The 17,116-nt window shown below is 45.8% G+C and overlaps 1 protein-coding gene across 12 annotated transcripts in view; it reads left to right on the top strand.

The window, feature by feature from the left end:
* NINL (ninein like) overlaps positions 1-17,116 on the top strand; it is a 245,308-nt gene that overhangs the window by 166,739 nt on the left and 61,453 nt on the right. For all 12 annotated transcript variants that reach the window (XR_002786145.2, XR_002786144.2, XR_010319179.1 and 9 more), the window contains 3 exons: positions 1,591-1,765; positions 3,503-3,613; positions 4,192-4,272. Coding sequence is in view for 9 of the 12 variants with exons in the window: in XM_064275676.1 (XP_064131746.1) it covers positions 1,591-1,765; positions 3,503-3,613; positions 4,192-4,272 (367 nt within the window). In the remaining 3 variants the exon portion in view is untranslated. The remainder of the gene's footprint in view (positions 1-1,590; positions 1,766-3,502; positions 3,614-4,191; positions 4,273-17,116) is intronic.

Genomic DNA, 17,116 nt, shown 5'->3' on the forward strand with positions numbered 1-17,116 from the left:
TGAGGACCCCCTCACCCCCCAACCCCGCCATTTACCTGAGTCAGTAGAACCAGAAAATGCATCTTTGGGTTTTGTATTAGTGAGGGTCTTTGGAGAAACAGAACCAGTAAGATATGGGTGGATGGACGGACAGACAGAAAGATTCATTTATTTAAAGAATTGGCTCGTATAATTGTGAGACTGGGCAAGTCCAAAATCCATAGGTCAGGCATCAGGTTGGAGACTCCTGCAGAATGCCTACAGTCTTGAAGCAAAATCCTTCTCCCTCCAGAGACTTCAGCTTCTGCTCCTGAGGCCTTCAACTCATTGGATGAGGCCCACCCACATTGTGGAGGGTAATCTGCTTTACTTAAGACTGGCTGATTGAAATGCTAATCACATGTAAATGCTTTCATAGCAATACCTTGACCAGTGTGTGACCAAACAGCTGGGCACCACAGCCTAGCCATCACAGGACTGTTCTTCCTTCAAAGAAGAGGGTGCAATAGAGGCATTGAGTCTCCTCTGTAAGTGGGGCTGGTGCAGTGTGCACTGGCTTCTCACTCTTTACCTGCCCCTGCTCGCTTCATCCACTGGGCCTGTGCTGCTCAGACTGAGGCCTTTTACCACCCAGGTATATGCTTGTGATCAGTGAGATGGGTGTTTTGCCATATGTTTCAGCAAACAGCTTCAGGAGCTCAGCAGCGAGGCTCCTGGTACAGCAGAAGGCGCCCAAAGACTGCCTTCTGACCTTTCATCGCCCTTGGCACTGAGCAATGCCAGGGAGGGCTCTGCATGGTGTGTGTGGTGGCCGACAGGCCAGAGGAAAAGACATAAGAAAACCTAGCCACACTGCAGCAGGGAAAGGGGCTACTTCGCCCCTACCATGGGGAGCAGTCTGCCAGAAGCCACTGGCCACACTCAGCTGATGGCTCACCTTACTGAACCCTTTGCTCGTTAAGGGTGTTCTCCTAGGTACACCTGAGGCTGTAAGAAATGGTACATTCCTAGCTCTCCTTAGCAGTGCCCACAGCCTTGCCTGTCCTCCCTCACTGGCAGAAGAGAGGTCTGTTAGAGAGTCCAGCTATTTTGCCCCTTGTCCCTTGGGTGAGTCGAGCCCTTTATGCTCCTCTTCTCCAACACAAGACTGGTGATGGGCTCAGTCTGGCATGGGCGGGGGGCGGAGGGGAAGCAGGAGAGTGTGTCGAGGCTCCCAGTTCTGATGACTGTACACCAGCCCAGCCGTGTGCCTTAGAAAACGAGAGGAAAGCAGGAACAGCCTAAATGATGCAGGGGCCTCACTTGCACCTGCTCAGTCAGAAAGCTGGCCCACTTCGCTGCTTGGCTGTATGTGGGGCCCCTCCCCTCAGATGGACCAGCAGTGAAGGCAATGTCCACTGTGCGACCTTTCCCTCAGCACTCACAGCAAGTTGAGGGAAGGGAAGATGACCACCTTCTATCAAACAGGAGATCATGGAGTCCAGAACTGTGTGGTCTAGATGCCAGGGGCCACGCAAGCTCCAAGAAGGTGGGGCCATGTGAGACACTGGGGAGGTGGCCCAGGGACGTGTTAAAGAGACGCCTGCAGACTTGGCTGTGTGTGTATTGCAGACACCTGGAGCAGGGGTACCACGGACGGCTGGCCCTGCTTCGCTCAGAGATGGAGATGGAGCGAGAGCTGCTCTGGCAGCAGACCAGCAGGCAGAGGGCTAGGCTGGAGGAGGACCTCGCGGCCCTGCGCAGGGAGGAGGCCTGCCTGCGGGAAAAGCTGGCGCTGGCCCTAAAGGTAGCAGGGTGGTACCCAAGGGAAACATGAGAGCGGGAAGCTGGGGAGGTTGTGGGACTTGGATCTCCTCTCACACCCACGTTCCCTGACAATGGCCACAGCCAGACCCGGCACCTCCAGGGCCTTGGGGAGGGAAATGCCTGTGATTTTTGAACTAAGGGAAATTTGCCACAGCCAGGGAGATGTCATGTTGCTCAGCCAGGGCAAAAAGAGCCGTTCTCCCCATCCCTGCAGCCAGACAGGAAGAAGGTATAGAAGAGTTACTAACATGGTTCAGGCAAGTGCCTGGGCTTAATGCCTGTGGCCTAAGGCAGGTGACTGGAGGAGGGCAGGCCTGGGTTTCGGGGGTGGTACTGCTCCTTCCTGTTCTTAGCATTCGAGGAGGGAGGAGGACGACCAGCACAGTGCAGAGCTTTCATGGCTCCTGCCCTCTGCCCTGGGCTGGTAGATGGGGGTCAGGGAAGGTCTCCAGCAGCAGTTGTCACCCCTGTACCCCCAGAGACCAGGACCACATTGTGGGATTAGTGAAAAAGATCAGAACCTAAAGCCTACCCTGCAGGAGCCCAACTGTGTGTCCTGGAGCTGAGGAGATTTGTGAGCTTGTCTGTCATACGACCCATACCACACCCTGCATCTGGCCCCAGTTGGCCAGTCCCTCAGGAGAGACAGGTGGCCAAGATCCCATGCCCCAGCTATGAGGCCTCCGGGGAGAGGATGAGGTGTCAGATAAGGGTCAGGCTGAGCTTGGCTTGTCCCTCAGGAAACACAGATGGGCCGAGATCCCATGCCCCAACCATGAGGCCTCTGGGGAGAGAATGAGGTGTCAGGTGAGGGGCAGGCTGAGCTGAGCTGGATATCCCACACAGCCTCTGTTCCCGGCCCCTCCTGCCCTCCTGCCTGCCTGCCTTCTTTTCCATCCCAGCCACAGCTGTGGTTTCTTTCCTGTTCTGTCCTCCCTTCCTCCCTTGAACTCTGTCTTGCACTCCAGCTCCTGGCTTTCCGAGCCCACAGAGAACTCAGCAGACCCTTGGGTCTCGATTGACCACCACATCCCAGAAACAATTCCATGTCCTCCTGACCTCTTGCTGCAGCTTCCTGGTGTCCACAAATGCTAGGCTTCTTTCCACATGGCCATCGGGGCTGTACTGGTGCAGTTTCAACTCCCTCGTTTAGAAATACGTTCAGAAGTGATGCATCTCCAGCCTTCTCCTAGCTATCGCATCGCCTTGTTGAGCTCTCGTCTCCAGCCTTCTCCTAGCTATCGCATCGCCTTGTTGAGCTCTCGTCTCCAGCCTTCTCCTAGCTATCGCATCTCCAGCCTTCTCCTAGCTATCGCATCTCCAGCCTTCTCCTAGCTATCGCATCTCCAGCCTTCTCCTAGCTATCACATCGCCTTGTTGAGCTCTCGTCTCCAGCCTTCTCCTAGCTATCGCATCGCCTTGTTGAGCTCTCATCTCCAGCCTTCTCCTAGCTATCGCATCACCTTGTTGAGCTCTCGTCTCCAGCCTTCTCCTAGCTATCGCATCGCCTCGTTGAGCTCTCGGCAGGAGCAGAGGAGACAATGGGGAAGCTTTAGGCACCTGGGGGTGTGTGCCTGGCTAAGGGGCTAGGCTGCCTGCCTGATTGCGACACTGCTGAGAGTGAGCCTTTCCCTAAAGGAGGAGTGAGGAAGAGGATTGCCATCGTCTTCCTTCTCTCTATTCTACACCTGGTAAACCACTGGCTTGTGTCCTGTAGGAAAACAGTCGGTTACAGAAGGAGATTTTTGAAGTTGTGGAGAAACATTCAGAATCAGAAAAGCTGGTCCTGAAACTGCAGAATGACCTTGAGTTTGTACTGAAGGACAAGGCAAGTGCTTCTGCTCATTCTGAACCTCTTTTCTGCTAGAGCCGCGGCCAGGAGGGTGGGTCATGTCCTGCAAAAGAATACATGGGTGATAGAACTTAGTTTTATTCCTATAGGAGAGAAAGCCACTACAGTGACTTTCCTTGTTTTCCGCTTTCGGGAGAAGCCACTGTGACCCAGAACTGCCCAGCACAATGTGGCCTCTGTAGTGATAAGGCTGGGACCCACTAGTGCCAAGGACGAGCTTAGAGCTCAGTGCCCACGTGTGAGCCTCCACTGACCTTCCCTGGCTCCACCCCGTCACAAAAGGATGGGGGAGGGGGAAGTAAGCGGAGAAGCAGGAGGAGGACAGGAGGGCATCATAGGCTCCAGGACCTGAATAAATTGGAAAATCCCCCTGCCCCCTTTTAAACAACGTTAGGGGTGGGAGGACTAAATGGCTGTTCCTGGAGATACTGGAGGGGGGCAGTTGGCTTCTCATAGGTAAGGTGAGGAGGTGGCCTCCCAGGGGCCACCCGGCCCGAGAGGCCCTGTCTCAGCATTCTCTGCCGTTGTCGCTTTCTGTCTGGGTCTGACTTCAGCTGGAGCCACAGAGCACCGAGCTCCTCTCTCAGGAAGAACGGTTTACAGAAATCCTGAAGGAGTATGAAGTCAAGTGCAAGGTATGTGCCTGGAGGAGCCCCCCTCAGCCCTGCCTTCCCTTTTGGCCATCACGAGCAGTCATGTAAGGATATTGTGTTGACTGAGATAGGCCAGCGTTTTTGTTGCTGGTACACAAGCCTCCACCCCTGCTCTGGTCCACCCAGCCCATTTTGTAGTGGGGCAGGGCCAGCACTTGTGGGAAGCTTTGGGTTTTCTCTGAGAGCATGGTCCTCTGGCTACACCACCGGGTCTCCAGACCTCCTTGCTAAAAGCCTCACCCCACCCCGCTGCCTGTCCTGCTGCACCTCCTGAGAACATGGTATGTACCCATCAGAATGGCCAGAGCTGCAGGTGACCAGGGTCTGTCTAGCTCATACCTGGGTGGTAGTTGTGAGCAGCCTGAGGTTTGGGCAGGCTATGCTTTTGGCCTCCCTGTGAAGGGTGGTCAACAGGAGACCACCAGGAGCACCTTCTTGAAGCAGAGCAGGTCCAGCCTCTGCTCCCAGCTTTGTTTCTGCTGACAAGTACCCCAAACTTGATGGTGTCCTGCAAGGACCTGCCCCCCGCATGCACACACACACACATACCATGTGTCCTGGACATTAATGTGCTAGGAGGGGCATCCCAGCATCTCACAGAGGCCTCCCATGTCACAACCACACAGGTATGCCGGGGGCCAGGTCCAGGTTCCCAGACGTGACCCATGCTCTTGCCCTACTTTGCACCTTCTGTGTTTCCAGGCACCACGTGTGAACTCTCATGTTCTGTTAGGTTTTGTAGATTTTCTATGCAAACTTACCAATGTATGTCAATCTCAAGTGTAGGGGTGGCTACAGTAACGTCTGTTGGGTCATGATCAGGTCTCTCAACTAATGAGAACTTTTGGAAAGTGCGCATCTTAGGTGATGGAAGTGGCAGAGCAGGGGAAGGCAGTGAACCACATCCACAGGCTGAAACCTGTTTCTCACGACCCCTTACACTCTTCCAAATTATTGAGGATCCCAAAGAGCTTTTGTTGGTGTAGGCTATGTGGGTTATATTAATATTTAAATATCGAAATTTAAATGGAGAATTTTTAAGTATTTATGACTTAATTTAAAAATAGTAATAAGTTAACGTAATGGCAGCTTAGAATAGATAACGTATTTTTATGAAAAATAACAATTTACAAAAGAAAGAAAAATTCATGAGAAGTGTGCCGTTTCACATACCTGATACTGTCTCTAATGGCAGGCTTCATGGGAGACTGCTGGATTCTCGGCAGACGTCTGCAGTCTGTTAGGGTATCACGTGACACCTGTCCTCATGGTGGACAGAGAGCAAGGCCAGGCAATGCGTGTCCCCAGCCCTCTCCTAGGAGCCCTAGTGGAGGCTGGGACTGCCGTCCTGGCAGCCGTGCAGCTCTGTGGGTCCTGAATCTTTTAATCCGTTCTCACAAAAGCCAAATCACTGACAAATCAGGTCCCTTCTAGTTCTAGAACATTCAGGTTCAGTGACTGATGAATGTGCTGTGCTGACAGCACATTTTAAAATGCACGCTGCAGAGTCCCAGGGTGTCTGACGTCCCTCTCCGCCCTCCTGCTCACCTGAGCACTCTGAGACTGGGGAATGGTGTAAAATGCAGGTGTACCGAGAGCTGCAACGGTAACAGTGCACTGAAGACACCTTGCAGATTAACATCTGGGTGGCCTGTCTTATTTCCCATCCCCCACGTCCACCCGACCCTCCAGCCTATAGGATCACCCGCTTTAAGACATTTCAGTATGCAAAAACCCAAACACTAAATACTGTCGAATCAGAGTTGAGTTAGAGTTGATTGTTAACAATACAGAAGAATGCTTTCGTTTGTAAAATAATTTATTACTTGACTTACCGATAGTTAATTTATGCAGAACTAATACAGAGCTTTTTTATAAAGAGAGGGCTGTGTATGTGGTTAGAATTGGGTACCATCAGACACCTCAGCCTGGACTCAGCTTCTCGCACACATCCTTTGCACAAAGAAGGTTCCAGCTGAACAAGCTTTGACAGCAGAAACTGGAAACAACTGCATGCTGGGTATCAGGGAGCAGATAGGCACGTTATGACTCTTACTTGAATAGAATCCTGTGTAGCCTTGAAAAGAACGTGAATGACATGGAACCCCATCTGGGCAGCATCACCGATGACGTCTCCTGGGATCATGGCCATTTACAGCCATATATAATCAGTGCTGGCAAAACCTCAGGGTGTCAGTAGTCACTGTTCACTCATTCATTTGTCCTGACAATTTGCTCTGATAATAAATAGTGATGATCATGTTTTCAGAGTTGACTACCGTGATTTATAACTGTCTGAGGTTGACCTAACGTTACCGGGTCGGCAATATGTAGTTACCTTGTGTGGTGATGCGACAGACACACGTGGCCTTAGCTCCCACGATCACTGGTTTTATCGTATCTGGTTCATTCCATGTGTCAGTCTGTCTGCCCGCAGTCTTTGCTCTAAGTCACATCGTACTGGAAACCAGTGATTACTTCTGGGCTAGTACAGTCATTGTTAAGCAGACTATTCGTCATGAAGTGATTTTACATGATTTGGCAGTTGATCAGATACCGAGAGTCATCTATCCCAGAAGCTGATTATTCGTTTATGGGGTGCCTATGGCCAGAGAAACCGGTAAAACAGTTAACCGCGTGATTTTGAGGGTCTGTTATCAATGCCCATCACAACAATTTCCTTCAAATTTAAAGTCGGAATTGACCTTTGTTTCTGCCGCACGTCGCGCTGACAACACCAGAGGCTACAGGTGAGCCCGTGTGGTGGTTCTGATGTGTCTAGTGACCCACTGCTCCTTGTCCTGTCCTGTTGTTCCCTCTGCCTCCAGCCCCAAATCCTGAGAGTGCCCCATACCTTCTCCTAGACGTTGACTCTGCCTCCTGAAAATACTGTGTGTGCTCAGTTGTGTCACTTTGTGAACCTGACTGATCTGCGATTGGAGGTGGGGGTAACTAGGGCTGTTGGGCAGGCGGAACGTACTGGGCACTTTTCTGCTAGGATTGTCCTTACATCTACATTTTCTTCATCCCTTTTATTGCATGGACTGAGAACCTATAAATGTTTTCATTGTTGATGAGAATATGCACGGCAGAACATACACTAATTCAGCAATTTCCACACGTAAAATTCAGTAACATTGATTACATTCTTCAAGTTAGGCAAACATTCTTACCCTCCTTTTCTAATTTGTTCCCCATGAACATGAATTCACTGCCCTCTTAAGTTTTCTATATGATTTTTTGACCTGCCGTTGTCAACTTGATTTCATGTAGATGGTTCTTAAAAGACAACAATGCTCAAAGCATATATCCTTTACTAATTAAATATTGTTTAGTTTAAAGAAGACTTAAGGGAGTATTTTTGGTTTAAGGTTTAAAAGTTATCTCAGGGCAACATTTTCAAGGGTTAATCCAGCCTTCCAAGGCTTGAAAATGTCAGCATTTCCCCCCTTTTGATCAAGATTCTGCTGTAGAATCTTTGGTCAAAATGTTCAGTAATGTAGCTGGGCACCGTCTGGTTCTTCTGATCTCATAGCAAAGGGAGCAGTTGTTCATAGACGCAATTAGCCACACATTCTATTTCCTCCTTCTATTCCTGACCCTCCTTCTTCCTCTGTTGCTCCTGGTGAATAGAAACCAGTTATTGTGCCTTGGATGGCCACTTGCAAGTTTTAAGACCCTAGGCACTGTACAAAGAACTAGGAGGTAGAACAGAAGCACTAAGCACGATACTAGGCCAGTTAACTGGGATATCCCATAAAACCATGACAGTAAACCCCAAACCAAGAAACCAAATCCAATGAGGTATTTGGATGTACATAAGCAGGCTTAGCAGCTGCTCATTTTGTTGTTGTTGTAAATATATCACACATTTGCCAATTCAGCTTTTTACAGGTGCACAACTTATTGACATCAGTTTCATTAGCCAGCTGTGCAATTCTTACCCTTAATCAATGCAATTTTTCCGTCACATAAACTGAAATTCAGTTCTACATAAGCAGTAACTTCCCCTTTACCCCTCAGTCCCATCCCAGGTCACCACAAATAAACTTTGGTCTCTATACATTTGCCTGTTCTTGTCTTTTTATATAAATGAGGTCATACTACGTTTGTCCTTTTGTGATTGATTTATTTCATACAGCATAATGTCCTCAAGCTCCATCATATTGTAGAATGTATCAAGATTTCATTTCTCTAAGTAATGTTCCATTGTATTTATATACCACATTTTGTTAATCCATTTATCTGTTGCTGGGCGTTTAGGTCGTTCCTACCTTTTGTCTGTTGTGAATAGCGCTGCAGTGAACATGGGTGTGCAAGTCTCTTTTTGAGTCTCTGCCTTCAGGTCTTTTGTGTATATATTAAGGAGTGAAATTGCTGGGTCATATGGTAGTTCTATTTTTAGTTTTTTGAGGAACTGCCACACTTTTCCACAACAGCTGTATTATTTTGCATTCCCACTAGTAATGGATAAGGGTTCCAATTTCCCCACATCCTTGCCAACGCTTGTTTTCCAGTTTTTTTTCCTAGCAATCCTAGTGGGAGTGAAATGGTATCTCGTTGTGGTTTTGATTTGCATCTCCCTAATGGCTGATGACATTGAGCATCTTTTCATGTATTTGGTGGCCATTTAATATTCTCTTTGGTTTTTTTGTGTGTGTGTGTGAAATACCTATTCAGGTCCTTTGACCATATTTTGATTTGGCTATTTGGCTTTTTCTTGTTAAGTGTTGAAGTTTTAGATGTATTTTGGTTATTAGATTCTTATGGGACATATGTTTCCCAAAGATATTCTCTAAGTCGGTAGCTTGCCTTTTCACTTTTTTAATAAAGTCTTTTATTGAACAAAAGTTTTTAATTTTTCTCATGAACTCCAGACTTCCTGGAGTCAGGAAGGTTGGAGGAACCCCTGAAACTATTGCTCTGAGATAACCTTTCAACCTTAAACCAAAAATATCTCCTGAAGACTTCTTAAAACTAAATAATAAAATAGCTTAATTAGTAAAAAATGATTGCCTTGTGCATTATGCTTTTTTAAGATCTAGCTGGGATCAAATTGTTAAGAGCAACTGGAAAGATTAGATAGGAACCTTAGGGTGCAGTGAATTTCTGTTGATCACGGAGGAGCAACTCAGAAAAGGAGGGTAAGAATAGTTGCACAACTCAAAGAATGTAGGCAGTGTCACTGAATGGTAGACGTAGAAACTTGAATTGGCATTGTTTTGCTGTGTATATTCTCAACAATAACAACAAACTAAATAAAATTTTACAAAACAAATTTTAATTTTTATGAAATCCTACCTAGTTTGTCTTTTGCTGTTTGTGGTTTCGTTATTATATTAGATAATCCGTTCTCATAAGTTAAGACTGATAGCGTTGCCCTTGCATTTTCTTCCAAGGATTGTATGGTTTTAGGTTCTTAATCCATTTTGAATTTGTTTCTGTGTATCATGTGAGGCATGAATTCTGTTTCATTTTTTGCATATGGAAATCCAGTTTTCCCAGGACCGTTTATTGAAGAGACTCTTATTTACCCATCAAGCGGACTTAGCACTTTGTCAAAAATCAGTTGACCATACCAAACCAAAACCCATTGTAGTCAGGTTGATTCTGATTCATGGCGACCTTATAGGATAGAGTAGAACTTCTTCATAGGGTTTCCAAGGAGTGGTTGGCAGGTTCAAACTGCCAGTCTTTTGGTTAGCAGCCAAGCTTTTAACCACTGCACCACCAGGGCTGCTGTTGGCCATGTTTTTGTCATTAGGTGCCGTCGAGTTGGTTCCAGCTCATAGCGACCCTATGCAGAACAGAGTGAAACAGTGCCCTGTGCTGTGCCATCCTTACAATCGTTGTTATGCCTGAGCCCATTGCCGCTGTCACTGTGTCAGTCCACCTCGTTGAGGGTCCTCCTCTTTTCCACTGACCCTGTACTTTGCCAAGCACGATGTTCTTCTCTGGGGGACTGATCCCTCCTGACAACATGTCCAAATTATGTTAAGATGCAGTCTTGCCATCCTTGCTTCTAAGGAGCATTCTGGTTGTACTTCTTCTAAGACAGATTTGTTCGTTCTTTTGGCGGTCCACAGTATATTCAATATTCTTCGCTAACACCACAATTCAAAGGCGTCAATTCTTCTTCAGTCTTCCTTATTCATTGTCTAGCTTTCATAGGTATGTCCAGTTGACCACAGGTACGTGAATTTACTTTTGGACTCAATTCTGTTCCATTGGTCTATGTGCCTATTGTTATAGCAGTACAAGGCTGTTTTGATTACTATAGCTGTATAATATTTGTGAGTCCTCCTATTTTGTTCTTTTCTTTCAATGTTGCTTTAGCTCTTTGGGGCCTCTTGCCATTCCGTATAAAGTTGAGAATTGTTTTTTTCCCGTTTCTGTAAAGAAAGCTGTTGGGATTTGATTGGGATTGTGTTGAATCTATAGATCACTTTGGGTAGTATTGTCTTCCAACCCAAGAACGTGAAACAACTTTTCATTTATTTAAGTCTTCTTAAATTGCTTTCAACAGTATTTTGTAATTTTTATTGAATAAGCCCTTCACATCCCTGGTAAGATTTAATCTAGGTATTTTATTCTCTTAGATGCTATTGTAAATGTAATTGTCTAATTTCCCTTTCAGATTTCTCATTGCTGGTGTATAGAAATCCAACTGATTTTTGTTTGTTGACCTTGTACCCTGCAACTTTGCTATAGTCCTCTATTAGCTCTAGAAGTTTTTTTGGTAAGTTCTTTGAGATTTTCTATGTATAAGATCATACCATCCGTGAATGGAGATAATTTTACTTGTTCTTTTCCAATCTGGATACCTTTTATTTCTTTTTCTTGTCATATTTCTCTGGGTAGGACTTCTAATACAATATTCAATAGAAGTGGTGAGAACAGGCACCCATGTCCTGTTCCTGGTTTCAAGGAGAATGCTCTCAGTCTTTTCCATCAAGGATAATGTTGGCTGTTGGCTTTTCATGTATGTCCTGAATCATACTGAGGAATTTCCCTTCTATTCCAATCTTCTTCAGGGTTTTCATCACGAAAGGGTGTTGGATTTTATCAAATGCTTTTTCTGTATCCATAGAGATGACATGTGGTTCTTTCCCTTTGTTCTGTTAATGTGATGTATTACGTTGATTGATTTTCTAATGTTGACCCATCCCTGCATTCCTGGAATAAACCCCACTTGGTCATGGTGTATGACTTAATATGTCGTTGTATTCTGTTTGCTAGTATTTTGTTGAGGATTTTTGTTATTGGCCTGTAGTTTTCTTGTTGTGTCTTTGTTTAGTTTTGGTATCAGGGTTATGTTTGCTTCATAGAATGAATTAGAGAGTACTGTATTTCTTCACAGGAAACCCTGGTGGCATAGTGGTTAAATGCTACGGCTGCTAACCAAAGGGTCGGCAGTTCAAATCGGCCAGGCGCTCCTTGGACGCTCTGTGGGGCAGTTCTGCTCTGTCCTATAGGGTCGCTATGAGTCGGAATCGACTCGACAGCACTGGGTTTGGTTTTTGGTTTTAGTATTTCTTCGCAAATAGTGTGTCCACATAAATAACACACATGTACGTAATGCACAAAAATAATGAAATTATGTTAAAAAGTTCTGGCATAGCATATCCATGCACATGCCACACACGTCTGGCGGCATTTCCAGAAGTGAGTTTCGACCTCATTCAATAATCTGAAAATGCTACTTTTGATTATATTTGTATAATAAAGGTGTAAGTCACGAAGCCATGAATTGAGTTTGATAGTACCACGGTAATTGGAAAATAAAGAGTTGAAACTGTGTGTTTGCCCTAGGGCATTTCACACCCAGGCCTGAGAGCGGTGGAGTTCCTTGTAGCCAATCTGTGCCCAAGTATGTCACACTGGAGATGGGCAGAGAGTCAGGCAGAAGGCTATTCACGGACCAAGTACAGGCTGGTCTGGCGGACAGTCAGGGCCGTTTCCTGGGTGTGCCCGGTCCTACACTGCTCACCCCACAGGAAGCCAGACGGCACGACGTTGAAGGTCGGCATGCACTGCACCTGCCCCACAGGGTCCCTGGGAGGCCAGCTGGACCCATCTTGTCCCGGCGAGGGACGTGCAGTCCCTCTGCACCTGCAGTCACTCCTGCCTTGTGGCATCATCTGGGGCAGGAGAGTCAAACAGCCTGAGTTTGGTGGCTGGGCAGCCAGATGGCAGGGTGGAATGCGTGCAGATGAGGTGTACCAGCTGCACCTGCCTGCGTGGCCTCCTCTGCCGGTGGTGGGCAGACCTCTTTATCTTTACTTTTTGAGAGCCTGACTGTGATGGGAAACCCTGGTGTTGTAGTGGGTAAGTGCTACAGCTACTAACCAAAATGCTGGCAGTTCAAATCTACCAGGTGCTCCTTGGAAACTCTATGGGGTAGTTCTACTCTGTCCTTAGGGTCACTATGAGTTGGAATGAACTCGATGGCAACAGGTGTTGGTTTTTACCATGATGTGTTATGGTGTAGATCCCTTTAGGGTTATCCTGCTTGGGGTTCTTTGTGCTTCTTGGATTTGTAGATTCCTGTTCTTTGTTAGATGTGGGGAATTTTCTGTCATTTTATTTTCAGATATTTCTTCTATCCCTTTCATCTCCTTCTAGAATTCCAATGATGTGTATATTAAGCCCATTTGATGTTTTCCCAAGGAATCTGGCAATGCAGTTGTTAAAGCACTCAGCTGCTAACCAAAAGGTCAGCAGTTCAAACCCATCAGCTGCTCTTTTGGAGAAAGATGTGGTAGTCTGCTTCCATAAAGATTAAAAAAAAAAAAAAATTGCTGTCGAGTTGTTTCTGACTCATAGTGACCCTAAAGGACAGAGTAGAACTGCCCCATAGGGTTTCCAAGGAGTACTTGGTGGATTCCAACTGCTGGCCTTTTTGGTTAGCAGTCATAGCTCTTAACCACTATGCCACCAGGACCTCCCCATAAAGATCACAGCCTTGGAAATTGTATGGGGCCATTGTACTCTGTCCCACAGGGTCGCTATGAGTCAGAATCGACTTGACAGCAATGGGTTTTTGGTTTTATGGTGTTGGCCCATGACACCTTTCAACTGTTCTCAGCCTTCGTGTTCTTCAGTCTCTGTAATTCTGACTATTCTCTAATTCACTAATTATTTCTTCTGCCTAATCATTAAATCTGTTGGTAAGTCCTTCTACTGTGTTTCTCATTTCAGTTACTGTCCCTTTTAGTTGCCATCTTTTTTTTTAGATCCTCATTTTCTTCTTACGTTGTTTTTCTTATTTCTTTTAGATCTTTGTCTGTGTTTTCCCTTAACTCTAATTACATTTAAAATTGTTGTATCATGTTCTTCCATTTTTTCATTATTTGATCATCCCTAGATGTGCTTTCACTCCCTTCATTGTGTTTATTTGGATAAGCCATCATTTTTCAGTGTTCGTCTTGTCATTTTTTGTTGTGGCACTGGAATTTTTGATGGTGTTAATTTTCTCATTTCTCCCCAGGATTTTGTGGTTTTGCATTCATAACTTACTGGAAAAATCTCTTGTGGGCTGAGTCTGCAGCCTTTGCCCCTTTTCCATTCTCTCTCTGTCTCTGTGATACCTCCTTCTCCCTTTCTGGATTAATTAGGATCTGGAAGTTCCAGATCTTGGTTTCCAACTTTTAATGTCTCCCAAACATACACTTTTTTTTTTTTTTAATTTTTATTAAGCTTCAAGTGAACCTTTACCATTCCAATCAGTCTGTCACATGTAGGTTTACATACATCTTACTCCCTTCTCCCACTTGCTCTCCCCCTATTGAGTCAGCCCTTACAGTCTCTCGTTTCCTGCCAATTTTGCCATCTTCCCTCTCTCTCTATCTTCCCATCCCCCCTCCAGTCAAGAGTTGCCAACACACTCTCCAGTGTCCACCTGATTTAATTAGCTCACTCTTCATCAGCATCTCTCTCCCCCCACTGACCAGTCCTTTTCATGCCTGATGATTTGTTTTCGGGGATGGTTCCTGTCCTGTGCCATCAGAAGTTCTGGGGAGCATTGTCTCTGGGATTCCTCTAGTCGCAATCATACCATTAGGTATGGTCTTTTCATGAGAATTTGGGGTCTGTATCCCATTGGTCTCCTGCCAAACATACACTTTTAATGTCTCCCAAACATACACACTTTTAATGTCTCCCAAACACAGCAGGCACCACCACTTTGAGGAGATATCATGCACTAATCAGTCTGTCCACCAGGGAGGCAGTCCTCTCTCTGGTTGTTGCTCCCTTCCCTTCTCTGTTGCTGTAACCACATTTTAAGTTGGGAAACCCACACCCAGCAAGCTCTCTTCTGGACTGGGTATTGCCCTTTGGTTTTGCCTCAGATTTTTTTCCCTCCTCTGTGGGGACTGACTATATCTGGCTGGCATTCAGGGGATGCATGGGCCAACTTCCCTCTGTTTCAGAAGGAGGAAGGGCTAGCACTTTCCAGAAGGAACCCCAGAAGATCCGTCTTATTGGTTTCAGAGCCCTGGTGGCCCTGTGGTGGTGAGGGGAGCAGTCTTCACTTGGTTGACACACCTCCTGGCTTCACTGTAGGGAACCTTCTGTGGGACTTTGTATCAGTCCACCTTCTGAGAGGTTGGGAGGGTTGTCGTGCTCTGAAAGGACCACCAGGGAGGTTTGCTTTGTTGCTCTCAGAGCCTGCCTTGTGGTATGTTGGCTGTGGATATGGCCTCTACTAAGATGCCTGTTTGCTGGCACAGAGCAACCTTAGCAGTCTTCAGAACCAACCAGAAGGGAGAGGAGATATAACCAAATTGTCCCCCAGGAGGTCTGTCTTGTTGTTGTCAGAGGCCTGACATCTGGGGTGAATAGGGAGGCATACAGAGTGCTGGGTATGGGAGCAGATTCAGCTGCAGGGGCCTTCTGTAGCAGTTTGCAAAAGCCTGGAAATCGACAGTTGCCAGGTGGCGCAGATGATGTCGTGCAAGTTGACCCTAAGGAAGGTTTGTCCTGTTGATTTCAGAGCCCTGAGCTATGGGTGCACAGGGAAGTAGGTGGGGTGTTGACTGTGGCAGCAGACTTCGCTACAGGGGCTTCTGTAGCAATTCACAGCTGGCTTGCAGATGACAGTGTTGGATGGGGAGGGCCTGTCATCCTTGGAACAGACCCCCAGGGAGGTCTGCCTTATTGCTGTCAGAGCCTTCCCATACCCCTCTATAGCATGCCGGCTGTGTGTGTAGTCTCCACTCAAGATGCCTGCTTCCTAGCACTCAGCAGCCCTCAGCACTGACTGGAAGGGGGAGAAGACTCCCCGGAGGTCTGTCTGGTTGGTTTCAGAGGCCTGAGTGCAGGGAGGCAGGTAGGCAGTCACCACTTCCGAGGTATACTACCTGCAAACTGTTTGCTCAGGCAATAGCTGCAACAGATGGTAACATTACGTGATTCTGGAAGAATTGTAATAGTCTTTAGTGTATCTGGAAGATTGCATCTTCCTGGGAGGAAGTTACAGGAAAATGCATGCAAAGGATTTGGAAGAAACTGCTGAGTTATAGGAACACACTCCAAGCATTTGATCAGGATAACATGATGAAAGAGATCAGTGTCAAAAACCATCCATATGGCAAGAGCACTGAATTTAGAATTTGATGTCGCCAATGTGGAACAGCTCATAGACCACGAAGAAGGAGAATGGACAGATCAGGACTTAATGGATTTTGAAGAGGAAAGAAATGCTTAAGATGAAAGAAATAATGAGGAATAGAACGGAGAGAAGTTGTCAAAAAATTTTACAGTGAAAGAATAAGTTTTCTAAACTACATCAGGGGCTTCAGTTGCTTGAATACGTGGACCCAGACTCTGACTGCCTTGCTAAAGTTGACAGGCAGATGGAAGAAGCAGTGAGATGTTACCGCAGAATATATGAGGAAAAAAAGAAAAGGACAATACAGAGAGCTCTCACTAATTTTCTGACTAGAAATGCTATTCTTATTCCCAGGAATAGCCCAGATGATCCAGAACCTTCCAAAAGTGGAATTATTACCACAACTGACAAAATGCCAACATTGTCCAGCTCTTTTTCATCATCAGAATAAATATTTATGATTTGTGTATTTTTTATGCATGTATGTATTGAAATATATCTAAATTTATATGTAATGTTTCCAACCCCCAAATAAAGATTGAATTTATAACAATACTGTTAATAAAAGGTAATAAAAATGAAAAGTAAAAAAAATTCAACTTACCTCAGAGTCGACTTATGATGGAGTTGTTGGAACGGGACCTGTATGCCCTCAATTATGTTGATAAATTTACCTTCTATCCCTATTTTGCTGAGAGTTTTGTTCAGGAAATGGTGTTGGGTTTCATCAGGTGCCTTTTCTGCATTAATTGATACAATCATGTGGTGCTTTTATGTGGTGAATTACAGTGACTGGATTTTTAATGTTGAACCACCTTTGCATTCCTGGCATGAATCCCACTTGATCATAATGTATGATCTTATTTATTTTTTATATGTTTTTGAATTCTGTTGGCTAGAATTTTGTTGAAAATGTTTGCATCTCTATTCATGAGGGATATTGGTCTGTAATTTTCTTGTGATGTCTTTGCCTGGTTTCGGTATCAGAGTGATGCTGGCTTCATAAAATGAATTAGGGGGTGCTCCTTCATCTCCTTGTTCTTGAAATATTTGAGTAGAATTAGTGTCAACTCTTCTCTGAATCATAAAATTCCCTAGAGAAGCCCTCTGGTACTGGGCTTTTTCTTGTTGGCAGTGTTTTGATGACATTTTCAATCTCTTCTTTTGTTAGGAGTCTGTTTAGATTTTCTACCTCTATTTGTGTTTGTTTAG

This window comes from Loxodonta africana, chromosome 24, assembly GCF_030014295.1.
Source record: "Loxodonta africana isolate mLoxAfr1 chromosome 24, mLoxAfr1.hap2, whole genome shotgun sequence".
In the NCBI taxonomy this organism is placed as follows: Eukaryota; Metazoa; Chordata; class Mammalia; order Proboscidea; family Elephantidae; genus Loxodonta; species Loxodonta africana.